Source organism: Neofelis nebulosa, chromosome 12, assembly GCF_028018385.1.
Source record: "Neofelis nebulosa isolate mNeoNeb1 chromosome 12, mNeoNeb1.pri, whole genome shotgun sequence".
NCBI lineage: Eukaryota > Metazoa > Chordata > Mammalia > Carnivora > Felidae > Neofelis > Neofelis nebulosa.
The window spans coordinates 11,249,243-11,270,124 of NC_080793.1; the positions used below are offsets into that span (position 1 = coordinate 11,249,243).

Below are 20,882 nucleotides of genomic sequence, written 5' to 3' on the forward strand. Positions count from 1 at the left end.
GAGGTCAATGAAGAAAGGGCATTGTGGATGGAGGGCACAGCACAGACAAAGGCAGGGGACAGAATGGAGTGTCTGCGGTGGTGCTGACAGCTCCCAGTGACCAAAGCTGAGAAGAAATGTCTGAGCCCGGTTCCCCCCAGGGCCCAGATGTATGGGACGGGTGCACAGCAGGCTCACCGACACAGCGACGCTGGATGTGCATTCGGGGCCGCCCAGGGGTCAGCGTGGTGCTCAGCAGGGGCGCCAAGCGCTGTAGACTTGCCACCAGGGCCATGGGTCCGCCAACCACCTGGGAGGAGCCACATCTCAGCCCCTCCTGTTTTGCACCTGCCAGCCGCGATCGCTGTAGTTAACACATTCTCAGAGATCTGTGAAGTGGCCTGCCTGCTCCAGACCCTCGGTGGCCCCGTAGGGCCTCCAGGATCAAGTCCTGGGTCCTCAGGCTGGTGTTTGAGGCCCTGCCCGATCGGCCTCCTCTGACGCCTCCAAGCCATGTCATCCTCCAGCCCAGGCGAAGGCCTGGTAGTCCTCCGTGCCTGCTGGCCGGTTGTTTGCTAGCTGGGCACACTCTGCAGGCGGGGCCGTGCCTCCCCCTCCTTTGATCTCACTCTGTGCTAGACCTATAGAAGGGACTCGACCTTTCAGTTCCAAAAGGGAAGCCGTGTGGGGGGTGAGGCCAGGTGGGGGTGGGAGGGGGGGGGCTTGCAGTAATGGAACAGCTACTCTAGGCAGGGCAGGTATGATCACCTCTGTTCTCCAGGGAGGAACACCAGGGTTCAGGGTTCATCAGCTTTTCCTAGCCTACCACAGTGCCTCAGTCCCTCAGCCAAAAATGGGTTTATACCCTTCCCAGGTTCTGTGGAGTCGGCCTCCCACGCTGTGTCATCTCCACCCCGTCCCCAAGCCTAGGTCCCTGTTCTGTCCTCCGAGGCCACAGAGGCACCATCTCTGCTCCTTCTGCCCCAAAGGCTTTCAGGTGATGTCTATGGTCCCTTGTTCTCTCCTTTCTCTAGGCCAATCACTCCCAAGCCTACAGCCACTTCTGCCAGGATGACGTTTCCAGCACCCATGCCATCTGGATAGCATCTCTCTGTGTTCTCCTGAGCGTCTGGGCTGTTTTGGAAGACAAGATGGCTGGATACTCAGCATAGAGGACCTGCCTCTGAAGGTGGTCAGCAGAATCTTGGATATGGGGGGGGATCCCTATGGATTCCTGGCTCTTATTTTCAACCACAGAAGCTATTATTCAAGAACAGTTGTATGTGGAAGTTCAAGTTACATCATAGGTAAAAGAGGAGCTTCTCTCGAACGCAGAGACGGACCCAGCCCACCCACGGCTACACAACAAGCTGGTGGCAAGGACGGCAAGCCCCCCCGCCCCACCCAGCCCTGCCAGCCTCACCTCACTGATTGAGAGCCACGCGCCAGCCAGCTGCTCCTCCAGGACCAAGCTGGCCACAGACACGATGCCCTGGCCTAGCTGCTCCCAGGGCCCTGTTAAGAGCTCTGGCTCCCCGGCCCCGAGGGCTGTCACTCTCTTTAGGAAGTGCACGACAGCCAGCAGTGCAGCCGGCCCCAGTGGAGCTGACTCCTTTGCCAGGACCCTCTCCAGGATACCCAGGAAGCTGGAGGCCTCAGCCAGCGACAGGTGTCCAGGGGCTTCAGAGAGGGGGTCAGGAAGCAGCTGTGGGCAGAGGAACCACTTACTGCCGGCCTGGCTGTTAGGAAGAGATCTCCCAGGGATCACACTTAGGCCCCCCTGGGGTCTTCTTAGTGGGCACGTGTCTAACCCAGCTCTCCAGAGCTCCAAAATAGGGAATACGAACAACCTTAATCCCTGAAGACACATTTGGTGGGTGTCCCCTTTATAGGTGAGGAAACTGGGCGGCAGGGAGGTGACCCATAGTGTCCCCAGACTCTTCAGCCCCCAGGAAGGGGGCTCACCACTATGGTCTTGGCCAAGGCATTGACTCGGCTGATAACATCCTGGCCAGGCCACGACTGGGCATCCTGCAGCCGCTGATAAGTGTCTGCAAAGGAGGGATAAGTGTCTGCAAAGGACAAGTGTCTGCAAAGGTGTTGCTGGGTCCTGAGCAACACCGCCCAGAGGTGCACCACCCACCATTTGCTGCCGAGGGAGGAAGAGCCTGTCGACAGCTGTGCATCCGGAGCCTTACACAGGGTGTTCTAGATGGGGAAACTGAGGCATACAATGGCAAAATCATTTGCCCAAGGACACACAGCTGGGGTTCATCCCCAGGTCTGTCTGGCCCCGCTGTCCTGTGGTTTGAACTCCGTGGAGACCCTGAGACTTTGAGAAGATTCTAAATTCCCAGTTTGTGCCAAGTGCTCACTCCCTCTCAGCCTACACTAGTCCATGCCCAGCTTCCCCTTCAGCAGAGCCCTGGGGACTGCCAGGGCGCACCTGTCCGGTAACAGCAAAGGAAGAAATGTGGTTGAAGGCAGAGCAAAGAGCCCTCGGTGCCGGATCCTGGGTTCCACGTAGGGCACTCTTCTGAGGGCACTGGCAGGGATGGGAGAAGTGTCAGCGCTTTATCCTGGTTCTCCAGCAGTCCCTGGAGTCACCTGTTCGGGCCTTGTGGCCCCGGAGTTAGGGGGCGACGTGGTAACCCGGGTGAAGGACGCTGCAGCCAACACAAGGCTGGGCAAGGCGGCCAAGGGTCGAGCCTACTCAGGCTACTGGGACTGGGCATTTTGCCCGACGTCTGGGCGGCTTGGGGAGCGTGACCAGAGCTGGGCGTGGCCAGGTTCACAAGTGGTGGGCTGGATCTTGAGCTCACAAGGAAGCGCGCAGAAGCCAGGGAGCGGGGCGTTGAGCCGAAAGGCGGGGCGGGGCCTACGAGCCAGAGGGCGGGGCGGGCCATACCTGGACAGAGCAGGCGCACCCGCAGGGGCGGCAACAGCGAGGGCGTGACGTCCAGGGCGCCCAGGTCCCAGCGGAAGAGCAGGCCGCCGGGTGGCGGCGCGCAGGCCCGTGCCCGACGCAGCTGCGCGGGGCTCAGGGCCCGAGCCCACAGGTGGAAGTCGGTGAGGTTGCCGCTGAAGGCATCCCGCGCCGAGAAGCCACCGCCCAGAGAGTCCTGATCCTGGCCCAGCACGAGGATGCCGCCCGCTGGCACCGGGTGGCCCGCGCCCAGTCCCCGCGCCCCGGCGCGCCGCCGCCCGTCGGCAAACAGCGCCCAGCGCCCGCCGCGCTGCTCCCACGTGGTGCACACGTGGTGCCAGCGGCCGTCGGCGCGGAAGGCGGCGCGGAAGGGCGCGTGGTGGCCGCGCACCACCAGCGCCGCGTGCACGGCGCCGCCCGGCTCGGCGAAGGCGCGCAGCTGCAGCGCGTTGGCCAGGGAGGGCGCGGCAAGGGAGAAGAGCGCGGCGGCGTCCGGCGAGGCGGCGTCCCACTGCACGTGCGCGCACGCGGTCAGCGCCCCCAGCGCGGGCAGGGGCGTCCGCAGCCGCGCCGCCCTGTCCGCGGTCCGCTCGCCGAACACCAGCGCGGCCGTGGGGAGCGCGCCTGTGGGGACACGCGGGCCGGGACCTCAGTGTCCTCAATCTGCGCACTGCCGCTGACCACCCACTGGCGGAGCTCCGGGGTGTCTCCCAAACTCGGGAAGGAAGAAATGGGGGCTCCAGTGCCTATACCCAGGCGGTCAACCCTGCATTTCAGTTCTGGACGAGGGAACCTGAAGGTGCGACGGGGACTTCTGGGCTCCATTCGGTAGGACTGTCACTGTGAGCTCCGGTGTCTGGAGCCCCCCCCACCCCCACCCCGCCACCTCCTCCTCCCCACTTCCCAGGCCCTGGGCCCACACTCACGCCTCTGGGGGGGTCTCCGCAGAGGGGCCTCCCTTTGGCCCACCCAGATGGGGTTGGGCAGCCGTGGAGCAAGGACCTCAGCTGGGGGCACCAGTGCCAGGTGGCCAAAACGCTGCTCACATGACTCTTGAGCCTGCCACCAGCTCAGCTGCTGCCCTGGGAACCTGCACACCCCGCCTGGGGTCTCCACCACCTCACCGGGGTCCACTGGAGCTGCAGGGTCAGAGGAGACACAGTGTGGGAGAGCAGTGTGTGGGCCTGTGACCCTTGGGGTGGGTTGGGCGTGGATACTGAGCTAGGAGTCATTTGGGGCTGAATGCTCTATGACCTGGCGGGTCTAGTCCTTTTGTTTTGTCATCTGTATACTAGTAAGAATAAAATAGACACAAGTGAAACCTTCACCCCATAGCCGGGGATGGTGGGGCTGAACTAAATGGCATCTCCTCCCTTCCTTTGCCTTAGAGGCCAGTGCACCAGGTGGGCCACAGGCTGGCGGAGCTGGGGAAAGGGGAGCCTCTCTGGGGCCCTCATACCAACCTGGGAGCCAAGAGCTCCTTGCTTCACCTGGGGAGTTGGAGGGTGTCCCAGAGAGACTCCTTATCTGAGAGAGAAGAAGACAGGTTGGGGCTGGGTTGGGTCCCCACCCCAGTGTGTGCAGTTAATGGGTGCTCTGGCAGGGTGCACTGGAAGCTGCAAGCTCTGCAGTCAGACCTGGGTTCAAGTCCCACCCAGAGTGTGATCTTGGGCAGGCGCTTCACTGCCTTGAACCTGTTTCTCCCGCGTGAGGAATAAACAAGCTGATGAGTGAATGCAAAAGGTGTAGCACCAGTGGATGCTTTTAGTCTGTTGTTATGCCAGGGGCTTATCCTGTGTGACCTTTGCAGTGGCCTCAGAGGTGGCCACTTGGAACCCAGCAGCTTCGAGTCTCCCTTAGCTTCCTCCCCCACATTCCCCCACCAAGTTCAGGTACCAGGAGGTAGAGGAGACAGTAGCACCAGGAAGCCATTCTGGATCCAGCAGGGGCCAGTGAGGGACTGCAGGCAGGGGTCACAGGTGTGGCCAATGTGGACTGAAAAGGAAAAACGCAAAGGAAAGTAGCTCAGCATCCTGCCTTACTACCCGCTCTGTCCCCTACGGGGTCATATTCCCCATGTTTGGCTCCCAGACCTCACTGGGCTGGGAGCCCAGGATGGGCTGGGCACATCTATGTGACATTTACTTGTACAAAAGGATGGTCTCCAGGAGCCCCTTCTAGGACCACAGCTGGGAAACACTGTAGCCCTGGTGAGCTGGGAATGGCCGGGGGTCAGGGGGGAGGGAAGGCCAGAGAATGGTGGGAACAGAGTGCAGGACCCTTGTAGGTCTCCTTGTGTTCTTTTGGGCTCATAGCTTGGCATTCAAGGTTCTGCTTAATGAGGCCTCTGCCAAGCTTTCTGGCCTCACCAGTCTCACTATCCGCCCCTGCAACCACCTTTCCCCCTGCCCCCCAAGCTGCTCCCATTCCCCCATTTCTCCAGGCAGCAGCTCTTCTCCAGAGCTTTGACCATCCTGTAGCTCTTGCCCGGACTGGCCTTGCTCCCTCAGTGGCACCTCCTACAAGATCAGCTTGTGATCCCTTCATCTGCTCAGCACCCTGGCCAGGCTCTGTAGTGAGCTGAGGATACCCTAATTGTGGGTGGTTTGGGCATTACTCTCAAAAGTCTGGGGGGCTTCAGGCCTCCTGGGTCTCTGCTCCAGCAGTGGCCAAGCACAAATGGGTCTCAGAAAACACTGGAGATGAAATAATGCTCCACTGTGTCCTGCCAGCTGGCCTCATGCCATCTGGAAGTCTGAAGCCGTCACCAGTGATAATTCATACCCTTTCCCCCTTTCCAGATAAAGTGCATAAATATGAAAATCAAACACATCCCAGCATGGGAAAACATGGGGGTTCACACTTTGGACTCTGAAAAGCACCAATTTATTGTTGCTTTTCCCCCTTTTAAACAGCACCTATGTCCGCCCTCCTCCACCCCCCCAACCCCACTTTAGTGGGTGGGAAATGGTATGAGTCTGGTCCAAGACTGAGGCTTGGTGCCTAGTCTGTGCTGGGCACACAGTGTGGGCTCAATAAATGCTGATTGTCTCACTCCCCTGTTCACTCTGCCTGTATTTGCCCCCACATACTCCTGGCCCCCCCCTTCCTTGCTCACCAAATATTCGCTGGCACCCAAAAGGGAGATGCGAGGTCTGGCCGCCACTGCGTGTCCCTCCTCCGCAAGGGGCCAGTGGGGAATCCCCCTTGGGCTGATGGGCCAGGACCAGGGCCTCCCCTTCACCCGCGCTGATCCCTCTCCTCTTCAAAGCCCGGGTCCTCACCTGCTTCGTCTGGCCCGGCGCCTACGGTCGGCTCACTCGCTGCGAACTGTTCCTGGGACGGAAATCCAGCAGCGGAAATCTGCTAGCTCTCTGCCGTGCGGTGGAAACCTCGGGTGTGGGGCGGGGCCGGGGCGGGGCGGGGTTGGTACTAGCAGACCCCGCCCCTCGACCCCCGCCCCGCAGTCAGGGACGCCCGCCTTCTGGGCGCGCGGAGGGCAGGGCAGGCGCACCAGCCGCGCGAGCAGTGGGAGGGCACGTGGGGCGGACCGCGGGGAGTTCCCCAGTTTCTGGACTGGACCCGCCGCGCCTCTCCCCACTTGATTAGAAGGGGCCACCTTGGGAGGCTTGGATCCCAAATAAATTTGCGAATCCTTTGAACCAATCCCATCTCAGGGTGGACCGTGGGAGAGGAGGGAGCGTTCAGTACCCTGCGCTGGCCCCCTGCAGGCCTCATTTCCTTTACCTTCAACCCACCGTGAGGAGGGCCCACCATGAGGACTGAGGGCTCTCCCCCAGGTTAGACAACTAATGAGTCGCAGAGCCCAGCCTTGAACCTGGGTCTTTCGGTCTTCATCCAGGTCATTCAAAACGTAAGGGCGAGGTGACAGGAGAGGCCGTGTGTGTGTGTGTGTGTGTGTGTGTGTGTGTGTGTGAGAGAGAGAGAGAGAGAGGGGGGGGGGGGGAGGGGGGGGAATTGAAAAGTTTTGGCCTCTGAGGGCAGAGCCTGGGACAAGTGGTGGGGCCAGGAGCAGGGAGAGAAGCTAAGGGGACAGGGGAGGGACACAGAGGTGGAGCTCCAAGTAGGAATGATGTGTATCTGGGACCCATGGCACTCTCCTACCTCAGTAGCAGGGATTCCTGCTTGGGAGGGAGGTCAGACAGATCCAAGATCACCTCGACTGACCTGAAGCACGTTGCCTAATTTCTCTGAGCCTCAGTTTCCCCATATGTAACATGTATATAATAGTATACAAGTTATGGGGCTGCTGTGTGATTTAAGTGACTGACAAAGCCTGTGGCTTCTACCTGGTGCGAGGCATACAGTCCGTTTAATACCCTTGTCAAAACTTACCTTACAGTTGTTAAAGTAGCCTGCTGGCTCGGGTCCCTGGGTGGCTCAGTTGGTTGAGCATCGGGCTCTTTTTCTTAAACTTTTAAAAAAATGTTTATTTTTGAGAGACAGAGACAGAGAGACAGAGAGACAGAGCACGAGCAGAGGAGAGGCAGAAAGAGGGAGACACAGAATCTGAAGCAGGCTCCAGGCTCTGAGCTGTCAGCGCAGAGCCCGATGCGGGGCTTGAACTCACGAACCGTGAGATCATGACCTGAGCCGAAGTCGGACTCAACTGACTGAGCCACCTAGGCGCCCCAAGCATGGGACTCTTGATTTTGGCTCAGGTCATGATCTCAGGGTTTGTGATTTTATATTAAATATAAATATATATATTTATATAAATAAATAAATAAACTTTAAAAAAATAGCTTGCTAGCAACATGATGGTTTATATTTTTTCAATTGTTTTTATTGTGGTAAAATACATATTAAAAAATTTACCATCTTATGATTTCTTTTTATTTTATTTTATTTTTATTTTTTTTAACTTTTATTTTCTTAAGTAATCTCTACACCCAATGTGGGGCTTGAACTTACAGCCCTGAGATCAAGTGTTACATGCTCTACTGACTGAGCCAGCCAGGCACCCCAGTGGTTTCTTTTTAAAAGAATAGGGAAGGGAATCAAAATGGTGATATATTGGTGTCCAGTGTGCTCTTCCTCCAGCTTTCCCTAGGCTCGAGAATTTTCAAAATAAAAGTTGGAAGATAAGAGGTCCCCATTGGGGCAGAGTTCTGAGCCCTTCCCAGGTTCCTGGGCCTGCAGACTGTCTGCAGAACTTGACTGTCTTGTGTCTTTGTGGCGCAATCACCACCCCCCCACCCCCCCCCCCCCCACACACACCCAGGGGAAGCCGAGATGGTGGACCCTCCCACATTTGCCCTCTCTCATTCAAGGCAAAGACTCTTGGGGCCCCATTTTGTGTATGTGCAAACTGAGCCCAGAGAGAACACTGGGCTTCACATAGCAAGGAAGAGGTGAACCCAAGGTCTGCCTCTTAAGTCCACCCTCATTCTCTCGGTGGGTGCAGTGCGCTTTGTATCGACCCCAATTCTCCCAGCCTCCTTTGCATGCCTCCTGTGTCTCCTAACCTTCCTGTCACATCCCAAATCTCTCCCCATTGCCTAAGTTACCACCTTCCCAGCATTGGTAATGCCCCTGCCCAGGGACTCTGAGCCAACTCCCTCCCTTCAGTGGGGTCACATTTCCTAGGAGTCACTCCTGGAGATGGCCAAGTACTAGGGGGCGAGAGTGGGCCTCCATGGAGCCTGAGCTGTTGAGACCAGTTTGGGCCACATTCTAACCTAATCTCTCCTCCCCAGAGCCTGGGTATTGTCCGACTGGCAGCCTAGGGCCATTCATCGCCTTTACTGGCGGGTGGCTCTGACAGGCCTCTTGTCTCGGTAGACCGGGCCTGGAGGCTGTGAGTGAGTGATAGCCACTGGGGTCCCTGGGCTCATTGTGTAGATGGGGTGAGGGGCAGTGGGAGCTGCCAGAGGTGCTCATCCTGGGGCCTGGCCCTGCTTTGGCCCCTCAGCCAAACTGTCCATAGTCCAAGCCTAGGAATTTTGGAGGGAGGAGCCAGCAACTGGGACATTTTCACTTCGGGGTTGCCACAAACCCAACAGAATTGGAGCTTAGCCATCAACCAGCTTTTCTGTGACCTGGGCAAGTCTCTGTACCCTGTATTTTCTCACACAGAATGTAGAGAATCACCCCTTCTTCTCAGGGACATAAAGGGTGGCTATGAGAAGAGAAGCGTGAGTATCAGAGCTGGGGGAGCCCCACCACCTGCCCAATTGTCACTTTTCTCCAGGGGCGACTGGCTCCTGCTCTGTAGATAAAAGTGAGTCCCTTCCCCTGCCCCTATCCCCCTGCTAGCCTGGGTCCTGAGAAACCGGATGGGCCCAGGACCAGCCTTGCCTCCCCTCTTGCCCACTCCAGCCCCTTCTCCACTCAGCAGTCAGAGTGAGCTCTGCAAAATGTCCATCTGCTCCTGTCCCTCCCCTGCTCAAAACCTTTCTGTGGGTCCCTGATGCTCCAGGAGAAAGTCCAACCACCGCATGTGGCTAACACTATCCATATCTGCCCTCCGTCCTCCCTCACTGGGCCGCTTCCCTGTTACACTCCAGCCTATAGCCAGAGTGAACATCTTTCTGTTCACACCACCAGACCTTCACACATCCTATTCCCTTTGCCCAGGAATGGGCAGGAGGGCCCCTCCTCCAAGGCCTTTGTAGCTCATTTCTACTCACCCTTCAGGTCTCAGACTTTCTAGGATGCTTTCCCTGCCCCCAGCGTTAAACTGTTTCAGAAACCCCCAGGTCCCTATAAATGCTGGCGAACTGACTGCCTGTCTGCTCCTCCGCACCACCTCCCCCTCCCCCTCCCCCGCCCCCCAGCACCCAGGCCAGAGCCTGCCAGAGTGAGTACTTTGTGTTTGTTGAAGGACTGAAGGAATGATCTAACAGATCTAGACACACCCAGACGGACGCCTTGTGACTCAAAGATTGGTGGGTGTGTGCTTGGGGGGTTGGTGTGGGGGGCAGTGGGAAGAGAATTCTGCTTTAGCGGACCCCCACGCCAGACACCCACACCACTCATTATGGCCGCTAGAGGGTGAAACAGCTATTTCTTGGCCAAGCTGTTTCCGGCCCTTCTCAGCCGGAGTGAAAAGATAAGCTTCTCCTGATCCTGTCCCCACCTGTCCCCACTTGTCCCCACCTGTCACTGGGGTAGCTCCATAAGCCAGAGGCAGCTGATGAGGTGGCCTCAAGCTGGGAGTCAAGACCCCTCCTTGCCCCAACCTCCGTTCCAGGCCCCCCTCTGGCACTGACAAGCACAGGGACCCAAGTGACCATGTCTCTGCACTTGCTCTTGGTTTCCCTCTCTTGTAAAGTTGGGCTTCTTGCCCCAGCTTAGAATGCTCATGCATATCTGTGACATACTTGGTCTGGAGACTGGTATGCAGCAGGCGCTCCATAAGTACCTGTACGTATTAGGGGAAACCAAGAACCAGAGACAGAAAGTGAGCTGTGGTCGCGTAGCAAATCCACGGCACAGCCTAGCCCTCCCCTTTCCTCACACAGCCCACCCCACCCCACCCATCTGTTTTCTCCAAGTGCAAAAATATTTTTACCTCTATCTGACATGACAGTGCTTCTTTCGGGGGTGATGAAGGATTCTAAAATTGACTCTGGTGACGGTGGCACAATTGTGTCAATGTACTAAAAACAAATTGTGTACTTTAAGTGAGCGAATGGTGCGGCATGTGAATTATATCGCGATAAAATGTTATTTTAAAAAATATAATGTGCAAGACAAAGTGGCAGACCAGGAGTCAGAAGACGTGGCTCCTAGTAGCTGCATGGATTCTTGGGCCCCGTTCCCTTCCCCGGTGACTTGGATCCTGTGCCCCACTCTGGCTTCCTGCCAGCAATTTGTAGGGTAAATTGGAAAGTTGAGTCGTAATATGAGCAGAGTTGAAACGAGCATCAACAGTGTGGCCACTTCTATAAAAATGAATCTCTTACTCTCCAAGATGACTGGCTAAAGAAATGAACAAATACTTTACCAAAGAGGAAAAAAGAAAGTGAAAAATACATGGGGAAAAATTTTCCTCCTCAGTTTTAAACAAAAGAGTGAAAACAAAAGCAACGTTAAGGTATCGTTTTAAAATGGTAAAATCGGGGGCACCTGGGTGGCTCAGTCGGTTGAACGTCCGACTCTTGATTTTGGCTCCTGTCATGACCCCAGTGTCGTGGGATCAATCCCCACGTTGAGCTCTGCACAGAGTGTGGAGCCTGCTTAAGAATCTCTCTCTCTCAGGGCGCCTGGATGGCTCATTCGGTTAAGCGTCCGACTTCGGCCCAGGCCACAATCTCGCGGTTAGTGAGTTCGAGCCCTGTGTCGGGCTCTGTGTTGCCAGCTCAGAGCCTGGAGCCTGCTTCGGATTCTGTGTCTTCCTCTCTCTCTGCCCCTCCCTAGCTCGCTCGCTCTCTCTCTCTCTGTCAAAAATAAATAAACTTTAAAAAAATAATTCTCTCTCTGTCTCTGCCTCTGCCCCCTCCCCTGCTTGTGCACACTCTCTCTAAACAAACAAACAGCAAAGCTAAAAAAATAAAAATGGTGAAACTCTGTGCTGGCACAGTTGTAGTGAAATCAATATCCAAATACTGTTACACCATGTAAAATAGCACACTCACTCTTGGAAAGTGATAGATTAATATATTAAGAGCACCAAAAATGTTAAAATCTTTGACCCAAGCAATTCAATTTATGTTTGGGAGAGACATCCAACTAAATGAAAATGCTTCATGCATGAATATGTTCATCATAGTAGTACGTACAATATTGGAAATGTCGGCAGCTCGTGTCCAACAAATACATTATGGCTTATCCATTGAAGAAATACTTATTGTCAAACCATTAAAGAGGAGAATTACAAAAACAGTGTACAGATAAGGAAATTATAAGTGACATAAATTAAAGGGGGAAAAGTAGGAGTTAACTTATGATAAAGGAGCCAAGAACATTCAAAAGGGAAAGGAGAGTCTCTTCAGTAAGTGGTGCTGGGAAAACTGGAAAACCACATGCCAAAGAATGAAACTGGACCACTATCTTATACCATATACGAAAATTAACTCAAAGTGAATTAAAGACTTGAACATAAGGCCTGAAACCATAAAACTCACGGAAGAAAACATAGGCAGTAAGCTGCTTGACATCGCTCTTCATGACGATTTTTTGGATTTTACACCAAAACTAAAAGCAACAAAGGCAAAAACGAACAAGTGGAACCGTATCAAACTGAAAAGTGTCTACCCAGCGAGGGAAGACATCAACAACACGAAAAGGCAATCTGCTGAATGGCAGAAAATATCTGCAAACTGTATATCTGATAGTTAATCCAAAATACATCAAGAACTCTTACAACTCAGTTGCAAAACAGACAAGCAAAAAGCAACCCATTTAAAAAATAGGCTGAAGATCTGAATAGACGTCTTTCCAAAGGCATACCAACAGGTACAACAAGCACATGAAAAGACGCTCAAATTCACGCATCATCAGGGAAACGCAAATCAAAACCACAATGAGATATCGCCTCACACCTGTCAAAATGGCTATCACCAAAAAGACCAGAAATAAGAATTGTTGGCGAGGGTATGGAGAAAAGGGGACCCTTGCGCACTGTTGGTGCGAATGCAAACTGGTGCAGCCACTGGGGAAAACAGTATGGGAGTTCCCCCCAAACATCAAAAATAGAACTACCATATGATCCAGCGTTTGAGTTCTGGGTACTTCACTGAAGAAAATGAAAACACGAACTTCAAAAGGTACCTGCATCCCCGTGTTCATTGCAGTGTTATTTGCAATATTACAAATCGTGGAAACAACCTAAGGGTCCGTTGGTAGAGGAGTGGATAATGAAGATGTGGTGTATGTATATATATGAAATATTATTCAGCCATAAAAAAGAATGAAATCTTGCCATTTGGGAACTTGAGAACATCATGCTAAATGAAATAAGTCAGATAGAGAAAGACAAATACTATATAATTTCCCTTATATGTGGAATCTAAAAACCAAACTAAGCCAAACCACCGAGCTCACAGGCAGAGACAATGGATTGGTGGTTGCCAGAGCTGGTGGCTGGGGGTGGGCAAAATGGGTGAAGGGAGTCAAAAGGTACAAACTTCCAGTTCAAAAATAAATAGTTCATGGGGAGGTAATGTACAGTACGGTGACTCTAATAATATTGTAGTGCATATTTGAAAGTTGCTAAGAGGATAGATCTTAGAAGTCCTTATAAGAAAAAAAAATCTGTACGTACAGTAATAAATGTTAACTAGATTTATTGTGGTGATCATTCTGCAATATAGACAAATATTTTAAACCACTGTGTTGTACCCCTGAAACTAATATAATGTTGTATGTCAGTTTTACCTCAATTTTTAAAAAAAGGAAAGGAAAAAGTAGGAAGCAAAAATTATGTGTCGTGTAATTGTAACCAAGTACAACTCTAAGTAAACTCGTAGATATTATTGGAGACCAACGTAGCATTTGTGTCCTCCTTTGTTTTCAACATGTTCTTTCTCCACCTCCCTTGCAGCTACAGATAGTCATGTTCCCATTAAGATATAAACCAAAGTCTCCTGGAGGAATTCAGAAAAATCTTTTTGCTTTTCTGATAAAAGGGATTATCACTGTTTTCACCATCCTCTCCTCCTATTCTCTTCTGTCTGGAATGCAGGTGAGGTGCCTGGAGCTGCAGCAGCCATTTTGTGACCATGAGACCCAAAGCAGTTGAAAAGCAACCTATCAAGGATGATATGAACAGCAAGATTTAAAAATCCTGGGTCGATGGCATCATTGTGCTGCCTCCCAACCTAGATACCACCTACTGTCAGTCTTTTGTTACACAAGGAAAATAGGCCACCATTTCTTTATTTTATTTTTTTTTAATTTTAATGTTTATTTATTTTTGAGAGAGAGAAAGAGACAGAGTGTGAGCAGGAGAAGTGCAGAGAGAGAGGGAGACACAGAATTCAAAGCAGGCTCCAGGCTCCAAGCTGTCAGCACAGAGCCCGACGTGGGGCTCGAACCCATGAACTGCGAGATCATAACCCGAGTTGAAGTCGGATGCCCAACCAGCTGAGCCACCCAGGAAGCACCGTTGTTGTTAGTTGCAACTGAGAGCATTCTTAACTGATACGTGGACAAAGACGTGAAAATACACTGGATGGTGTATGAGATTTGCAGGTAGATAAACGGATTCTGATCCCATTTCTTCCATTCTGTTTTTGTATCTGTGAGTTCAGGCAAGCCACTTTGCCTCTGGGCCTCAATGTCCTCAGCAATGAAATGGAGCTAAGGACACCCACCTGTTGGGCTTTTCAAGGCTAGAATGACAAGGCAGATTTAGAAGTGCTTAGTGATATCCATGTTTAGTCTTACCAAACTAAAAGTCTGAACTGATACAAAAACAACAAATGAGCTCATTGTGGTAGGAAGGGGAATTTGTCATGAATTTTCTCCCTTCCTTCCTTCCTTCCTTCCTTCCTTCCTTCCTTCCTTCCTTCCTTCCTTCCTTCCCTCTTCCTTCCTTCCTTCCCTCTTCCTTCCTTCCTTCCTTCCTTCCTTCCTTCCTTCCTTCCTTCCTTCCTCTCTTCTTTCCTCCCTTCCTTCCTCTCTTCTTTCCTCTCTTCCTTCCTTCCTTCTTTCCTTCCTCTCTTCTTTCCTCTCTTCCTTCCTTCCTTCTTTCCTTCCTTCCTTCCTTCTTTCCTTCCTCTCTTCTTTCCTTCCTTCCTTCCTTCTTTCCTTCCTCTCTTCTTTCCTTCCTTCCTTCCTTCTTTCCTTCCTCTCTTCTTTCCTTCCTTCCTTCCTTCCTTCCTTCCTTCCTTCCTTCCTTCTTTCCTTCCTCTCTTCTTTCCTTCCTTCCCTCTTCCTTCCTTCTTTCCTTCCTTCCTTCCTCTCTTCTTTCTTCCTTCCTTCCCTCTTCCTTCCTTCCTTCTTTCCTTCCTCTCTTCTTTCCTCTCTTCCTTCCTTCTTTCCTTCCTTCCTTCCTTCCTTCTTTCCTTCCTCTCTTCTTTCCTTCCTTCCTCTCTTCTTTCTTCCTTCCTTCCCTCTTCCTTCCTTCCTTATTTCCTTCCTCTCTTCTTTCCTCCCTTCCTTCCTTCCTTCCTTCCTTCCTTCCTTCCTTCCTTCCTCTCTTCTTTCCTTCCTTCCTTCCTTCCTTCTTTGCTTCCTCTCTTCTTTCCTTCCTTCCTTCTTTCCTTCCTCTCTTCTTTCCTCTCTTCCTTCCTTCCTTCCTCTCTTCTTTCCTTCCTTCCTCTCTTCTTTCCTCTCTTCCTTCCTTCCTTCCTTCTTTCCTTCCTTCCTTCCTTCCTTCTTTCCTTCCTTCCTTCCTTCCTTCCCTCTTCCTTCCTTCCTTCTTTCCTTCCTCTCTTCTTTCCTTCCTTCCTTCCTTCTTTCCTTCCTCTCTTCTTTCCTTCCTTCCTTCCTTCCTTCCTTCCTTCCTTCCTTCCTTCTTTCCTTCCTCTCTTCTTTCCTTCCTTCCTTCCTTCCTTCCTTCCTTCCTTCCTTCCTTCCTTCCTCCCTCCCTCCCTCCCTCCCCCCCTCCCTCCCTCCCTTCTTTTTTGTCCCAAATGATCTTTAAGGCTGCTCTTGCTCTCTGGCTTCCGGGCAGTGACCCCACCTTTGAGTGGAGTGTCTGGACCTGAGACAGGGGCCTGGCTTTCGGTCCTGTGTGAAGGTAGCAGTAGGTGGAGCTCGAGGCTCATGGCAGAGCTGGGCCGGGGCGCCGGGCTCTTCACCTGGTCCTGGCAGGCGGGCGGGCACTGGGGAGGCTGAGCATCACGGCTGTGACTCGAGGTAAAAATAATCAGGGAAGGACAGCTGCTTCCTTGTCAGCAACCAAGAGGGAAATAAAGCTCATGTCCCCTCCAGCGAAAACCTGCTCTCCGGGTCCCCTGGCTCCTGCCACCAACTGCTCGAAGTCTGCGTGCCAATCCAATTTGAACGCCTGCGATTCACCCCGGAGACGGCTTATTTTAACTTCATCAAGCGCAGAGAAAAACATCCAGACTGGAGTAAGTGGGAGGGAGGAGAAGCCGCTTGGGGGCCTAGGCCGGGAACGGGGCCCAGCTCTTCTGCCCCTCCAGCGGGTAGACTTGGGGTCCCCTCCTCCTGACCTGGTTCAACAATTGCCCATGTGGTTAATTCAGCTGAGGCTCAGTGTGCGTGTCATGGGTGTTCCCTGAGATCAAGGGGGTAAGTTAACCACACGGCCCAGCTCAGAAGTTCGTCTCTGATGTCCTCAACCTCCTGTCCTGTCCCCTCTCTTCTCCAGTGCCCTCTCTGGGGCTGTAGTGGAAGGCCCAGATGTGCCGTATTCTCTCAGGCCTCCGTGCCTTTGCATGGCCGCCGTGCCTTCCACTTGAACTGCCTTTCCTATTTCTCTGTCCACAAGTTCTAGAGAGTTCCCAGTCATTCCTTAAGACTCTGCTTGCTTGGTGTCACTGGCTGCTTCCACGCCCCTCCAGGCAGATTGAGCTGTTCTCTGTGGGTCCCCCCAGGATTCTGTTTTAGCGAGGAAGTGGGGTGTCTCCTCTCCTTCCTTCTTTTCCTTTTTATCCATTCTCCTCTCCTCCTTTCTGGCAAACATACGCAGCCTCTCCTCTCCACCAGGCCCTCTGTTAGCTGCTTGGGACAGATGCGGATCCCAGCCAGTCCCTGCCCTCAGGTGGGGTCTCTGGGGACAGTTGTCAGCATGAGGAGAGGTGATCTGAGGGGGCAGCCACACAGCCGCCTCCAAATGACAAAGTGAAGGATAGTGTTTGCGTTTCTCGTTTTCCTCCTTTATTATTATTATTTTTAATCAAGGGATGGCACAAGCAACATTTCTGACTTCTGCTCTGATTACCAGGGACTCACATTTTAGTTTATTCATTACTCTCTTGTTTTTATGAGCATGTAGTACCTTATTCATGAAAATAATAACAAAATAACAAATATTTAAATAACAAAGTTTAAATACTATGTATCAGAAAACCCAGTACATTAAATAAAAAATAAAAAATTGAGATAATAAAAGAACTGTAATTTAAAATTAAAATTTTTTTATGTTTATTTATTTTGAGAGAGAGAGAGAGAGATAGCGAGCAGGGGAGATGCAGAGAGAGTGAGAGACACAGAATCCGAAGCAGGCTCCAGGCTCTGAGCTGTCAGCACAGAGCCCGACATGGGGCTCGAACCTGAGAACTGCAAGATCGTGACCTGAGCTGAAGTTGGACGCTTAACTGACAGAGCCACCCAGGCGCCCCTCAAATTAAAAAAAAATTTTTTTTTAATGTTTATTTGTGAAGGAGAGAGAGAGAGAGAGAGAGAGAGAGAGAGAGAGAGAGAGAGACAGAGCACAAGTGGGAGAGGGGCAGAGAGAGACAACGGAGACACAGAATCCGAAGCAGTCTACAGGCTCCGAGTTGTCAGCACAGAGCCCGACACGGGACTTGAACCCACAAACCGAGAGATCATGACCCGAGCCGAAGTTGGACGCTTAACCAACTGAGCCACCCAGGTGCCCCCCAATTTTTTTTAATGTTTATTCATTTTTGAGAGAAAGAGGGAGAGCATGAGTGGGGGTGGGGGAGAGAGAGAGAGAGAGAGAGAGAGAGAGAGAGAGAGAGAGAGAGAATCCGGAGTGGACTCTGCACTGACAGCAGAGAGCCCAATGTGGGGCTTGAACTCACGGACCATGAAATTACGACCTGAGCCCAAGTCGGACGCTTAACTAACTGAGCCATCCAGGTGCTCCTGAAAGTAATTTTAAAATTAAGGTTTACTTTTTTGCCTGGCTTAGTCTTGCTTGCCCTGCCTCCCCAGGGGGCATTTAGTCTGCATGTATGGTTAGGTTAGGAAAACGCAGTGTCCCGGGCTCCAGTGGGATGAAGAACTTACCTTCTGCCGCCTCCCTGCTCTGGGGTAGGAATCCAGGGCTTGTTGATCTGTGACTCCCACTGCTGAGCCTGAGGGGGTCAGTCGAGCAGGGACAGGACTCAGGGCTGGACAGACGTTGTCCGTTCTGCAGGTTTGGTAATTTGGAATTTCTGGAAGTTGAATTGTTTCTCAGGCCGCATCAGAATGGCCTGGCATCTGGGAGAGAGTGTTAGCACAACCCAGGCTCAGTCTTGTGGGGTGTGGGGTGGGAGATAAGGGGATGGGGAGGGTGGGTGCTGCTGAGGCAGGCCTTTCGGAGGGTAGGTAGACAGGGTGAGAGGCAGAAGGTGGGATCCTAGGTGTGTGTGGGACTGGCAGGGAGGGAGCGATGACAGACCGGGAGATAGAAAAGAGGGAACTGGTGTGGTGGCTCAGAGAGGTAAAACAAGTCACCCAAGGCCACACAGCTGCAGTGGCTGAGGTGGGCTTTGACCTCAGCTCTGTCTGACTCCAACACCCACACTCACCTCCCGAGAGTAGTGGGCGGGGCCAGCTTGAGACACATCCCTGGGGTTGACCTTGGAGTCCTCCACACCTTTGTCCTCTTGCCTCCACACACTGTGGCCTCCAGATGGACCTCCTTGCAAGAGGTCAGGCTGACCCCAGTGGGTTCCTTCAATGGTGTCCACACCTGAAAGGTTGGATAGGGAAGCTATCCCGTGAAGACTGCCACAGAGTAGGGTGAAGAGTGCCCAGCCTGGGGGTCAGGCCAACTGGGAGTCCCCACGTGCTAGCTGTAGTAGGCACCCATCGCTTCCCGGGTGCCAGCACACCCCCTTCTTCGGGGAAATCCCCCTCCCCCACCACTCATGTGACCCCACTCTGGCTGCCACTCCTCAAAAGCAAACAAACGAGGAACACAAAACACACCAGCTGTAGGCTTGGGCCACGGTTTGTCCGTTTCTTTGGTCGTGTGTGGAGCTGTGGAGTGAAGAGAGCAGGGGCCCTGACTCGGAGTTTCTGAGTAGGAACAATGTGAAATCAGAACTGCTTGTGGCCAGGCATCGTGGGGTTAAGTTTGGCTGCCTCTAACAAAAATTGCAAATAAAGGGGCGCCTGGGTGGCGCAGTCGGTTAAGCGTCCGACTTCAGCCAGGTCACGATCTCGCGGTCCGTGAGTTCGAGCCCCGCGTCAGGCTCTGGGCTGACGGCTCGGAGCCTGGAGCCTGTTTCCGATTCTGTGTCTCCCTCTCTCTCTCTGCCCCTCCCCCGTTCATGCTCTGTCTCTCTCTGTCCCAAAAAAAAAAAAAAAAAAAAGTTGAAAAAAAAATTGCAAATAAAAGTAGTTTAAACATGCAAGGGTTGGTTTGTTTGTCATGTAAAAGAAGCCTTGTGGTGTCCAGTCCAGGGCTCATATTACTGGCATGGACATCCAGCCTCATATCATGGCCCCAAATGGTTGCCAGAGCTCCAGCCATTACACCCATGGTTTAGGCAACAAGAAGGAGAAAGTGGAGAAGGGGAAAAGAGGTGCTCCTTCCAGTGGAGTCAGCTTGTCTTCCCTTAGGCAACCTTCCCATAAGTACCATAGAATACCTTCATTTACATATCGCTGGTCATAAGGGAGAAATGTTATTTATCACCTGGACATTTTACTGTCCAAATAAAACCAGGCTTTCATCTCTGCCAGGGGTATGCAGGGGGAGGGCATAAAGCAAGCCAAGAGGAGGGCGCTCATGAGATGGGAGACAGAAAAGAACAACCACACAGAGAGGGAGGGAGGGTGGAAGGGAGAGAAAGGTAGAGAGACAGGCAGAGAGAGAGAGAGAGAGAGAGAGAGAGGGCACGCGAGGCTGAGGGACTCACTGAGTCCCTGAAGGCAGCCCCCTCCTCGGTCTTCCTGGTCTCCTGCTCCAACACATGCTCCTTTTTCTCAAGTGAGGTTGTACTTAGTCTCTGTCACTTGTAACTGGAAGAGCGGGCAAGGATTTACCTTTTGTGAGCCTTGATTTTTTTTGTTCTGAGAAATGGGGATCCTATTGCCCACGAGGCGGAGCTGTGACAATGACTAATGGTGGCAGTGCCCACCAAGCACACAGCACAGGGAGCCCTGCCCGGGCATCCCGTGACCTGGAGCACCTGCCGTTTCTCCTGTTACTTCCTCCTGTCCAACTCCAGCGATCCTGCACCACGAGGGTTTACATGGAAACTGCATCATGTCTGACCCAGGGAGCTGGCCAGGCTCGGGTGAGTTTTCTGGACGCCTGCATAGTGTGGGGTGAAAACTGAAGAAGCCAGAAAAACGGAGAGAAGCTAGAGGCGGGGCTGGAGAAGTGCCAGGGGCAGAGAAAGCCACTGCCACCTTGTTGTAGGGGCATTGTTAGAGCCTGACGCCGGGTGCCAGGGTGCCAGGCATCGGGGAGTCCATTCTGAGCTTGGACACTGTGGCGGACCCTGTCCAGGACCCTTTCCTGCTCCTTCTGGGAACAGCACCTGATTCGGGGGGAGCCCCGCCTTAAAGGTAAACCTCTGTGCTGTTGGGAAGGGCTGATCCTGCTCTGTGCTCCATGGGTGGTATATTTGTTTTCTAATTCCTGCCATAGCGAATTACACAAATTTAGCTGCTCCGTATAACACAGATCGATGACCTCACAGTTTGGTGGGTCAGATGTTTAGGTCGGCTCAAATGGCTCCTCTGCTCTGGGTCTCACAAAGCCAAAATCAAGGTATTGGCTGGGCTGCGTGTGTTTCTGGAGGTTCTGTGGGTAAATCACCTGCAAGCCCATTCAGGGTGTCAGCCAGATTCTGTTCCTGTGGTTGTGGGACTGAGGTCCTACTCCCTTGCTGGCTGTCATTCAGAGGCTGGGCTTTGTCCTGGAGAATCGTGTGTGTGTGTGTGTGTGTGTGTGTGTGTGTGTGTGTGTGTGTATACACACACACACATATATAATGTTTATAAAAATATATATGTAAATATATAGAAAAATATATATATAAAACATATAAAATATGGAGAGAGAGAGACAGAAGGACAGATTTACTTTAAGGAATTGGCTTGTAGAGGATTATTGAGGCTTGGTCAATCCAAAATCTGCAGGGCAGGCTGGTGGGCTGCAGACCCAGGAAAGAGTCATAGTTCAAAT

The 20,882-nt window shown here is 52.6% G+C and overlaps 1 protein-coding gene across 1 annotated transcript in view; it reads right to left on the reverse strand.

Moving 5' to 3' along the window:
- The window catches only part of ADGRD2 (adhesion G protein-coupled receptor D2), a 35,447-nt gene extending 16,896 nt beyond the window's left edge, over window positions 1-18,551 (reverse strand). The window contains exons 1-10 of the mRNA XM_058693346.1: window positions 18,548-18,551; window positions 18,268-18,431; window positions 6,190-6,241; window positions 4,802-4,900; window positions 3,832-4,044; window positions 2,888-3,529; window positions 2,426-2,524; window positions 1,945-2,030; window positions 1,403-1,684; window positions 178-289 (exon numbers count right to left, since the gene is read on the reverse strand). Of these exons, the coding sequence (XP_058549329.1) occupies window positions 178-289; window positions 1,403-1,684; window positions 1,945-2,030; window positions 2,426-2,524; window positions 2,888-3,529; window positions 3,832-4,044; window positions 4,802-4,900; window positions 6,190-6,241; window positions 18,268-18,431; window positions 18,548-18,551 (1,753 nt within the window). The remainder of the gene's footprint in view (window positions 1-177; window positions 290-1,402; window positions 1,685-1,944; window positions 2,031-2,425; window positions 2,525-2,887; window positions 3,530-3,831; window positions 4,045-4,801; window positions 4,901-6,189; window positions 6,242-18,267; window positions 18,432-18,547) is intronic.
- Between the last annotated feature and the right edge of the window lie 2,331 nt (window positions 18,552-20,882).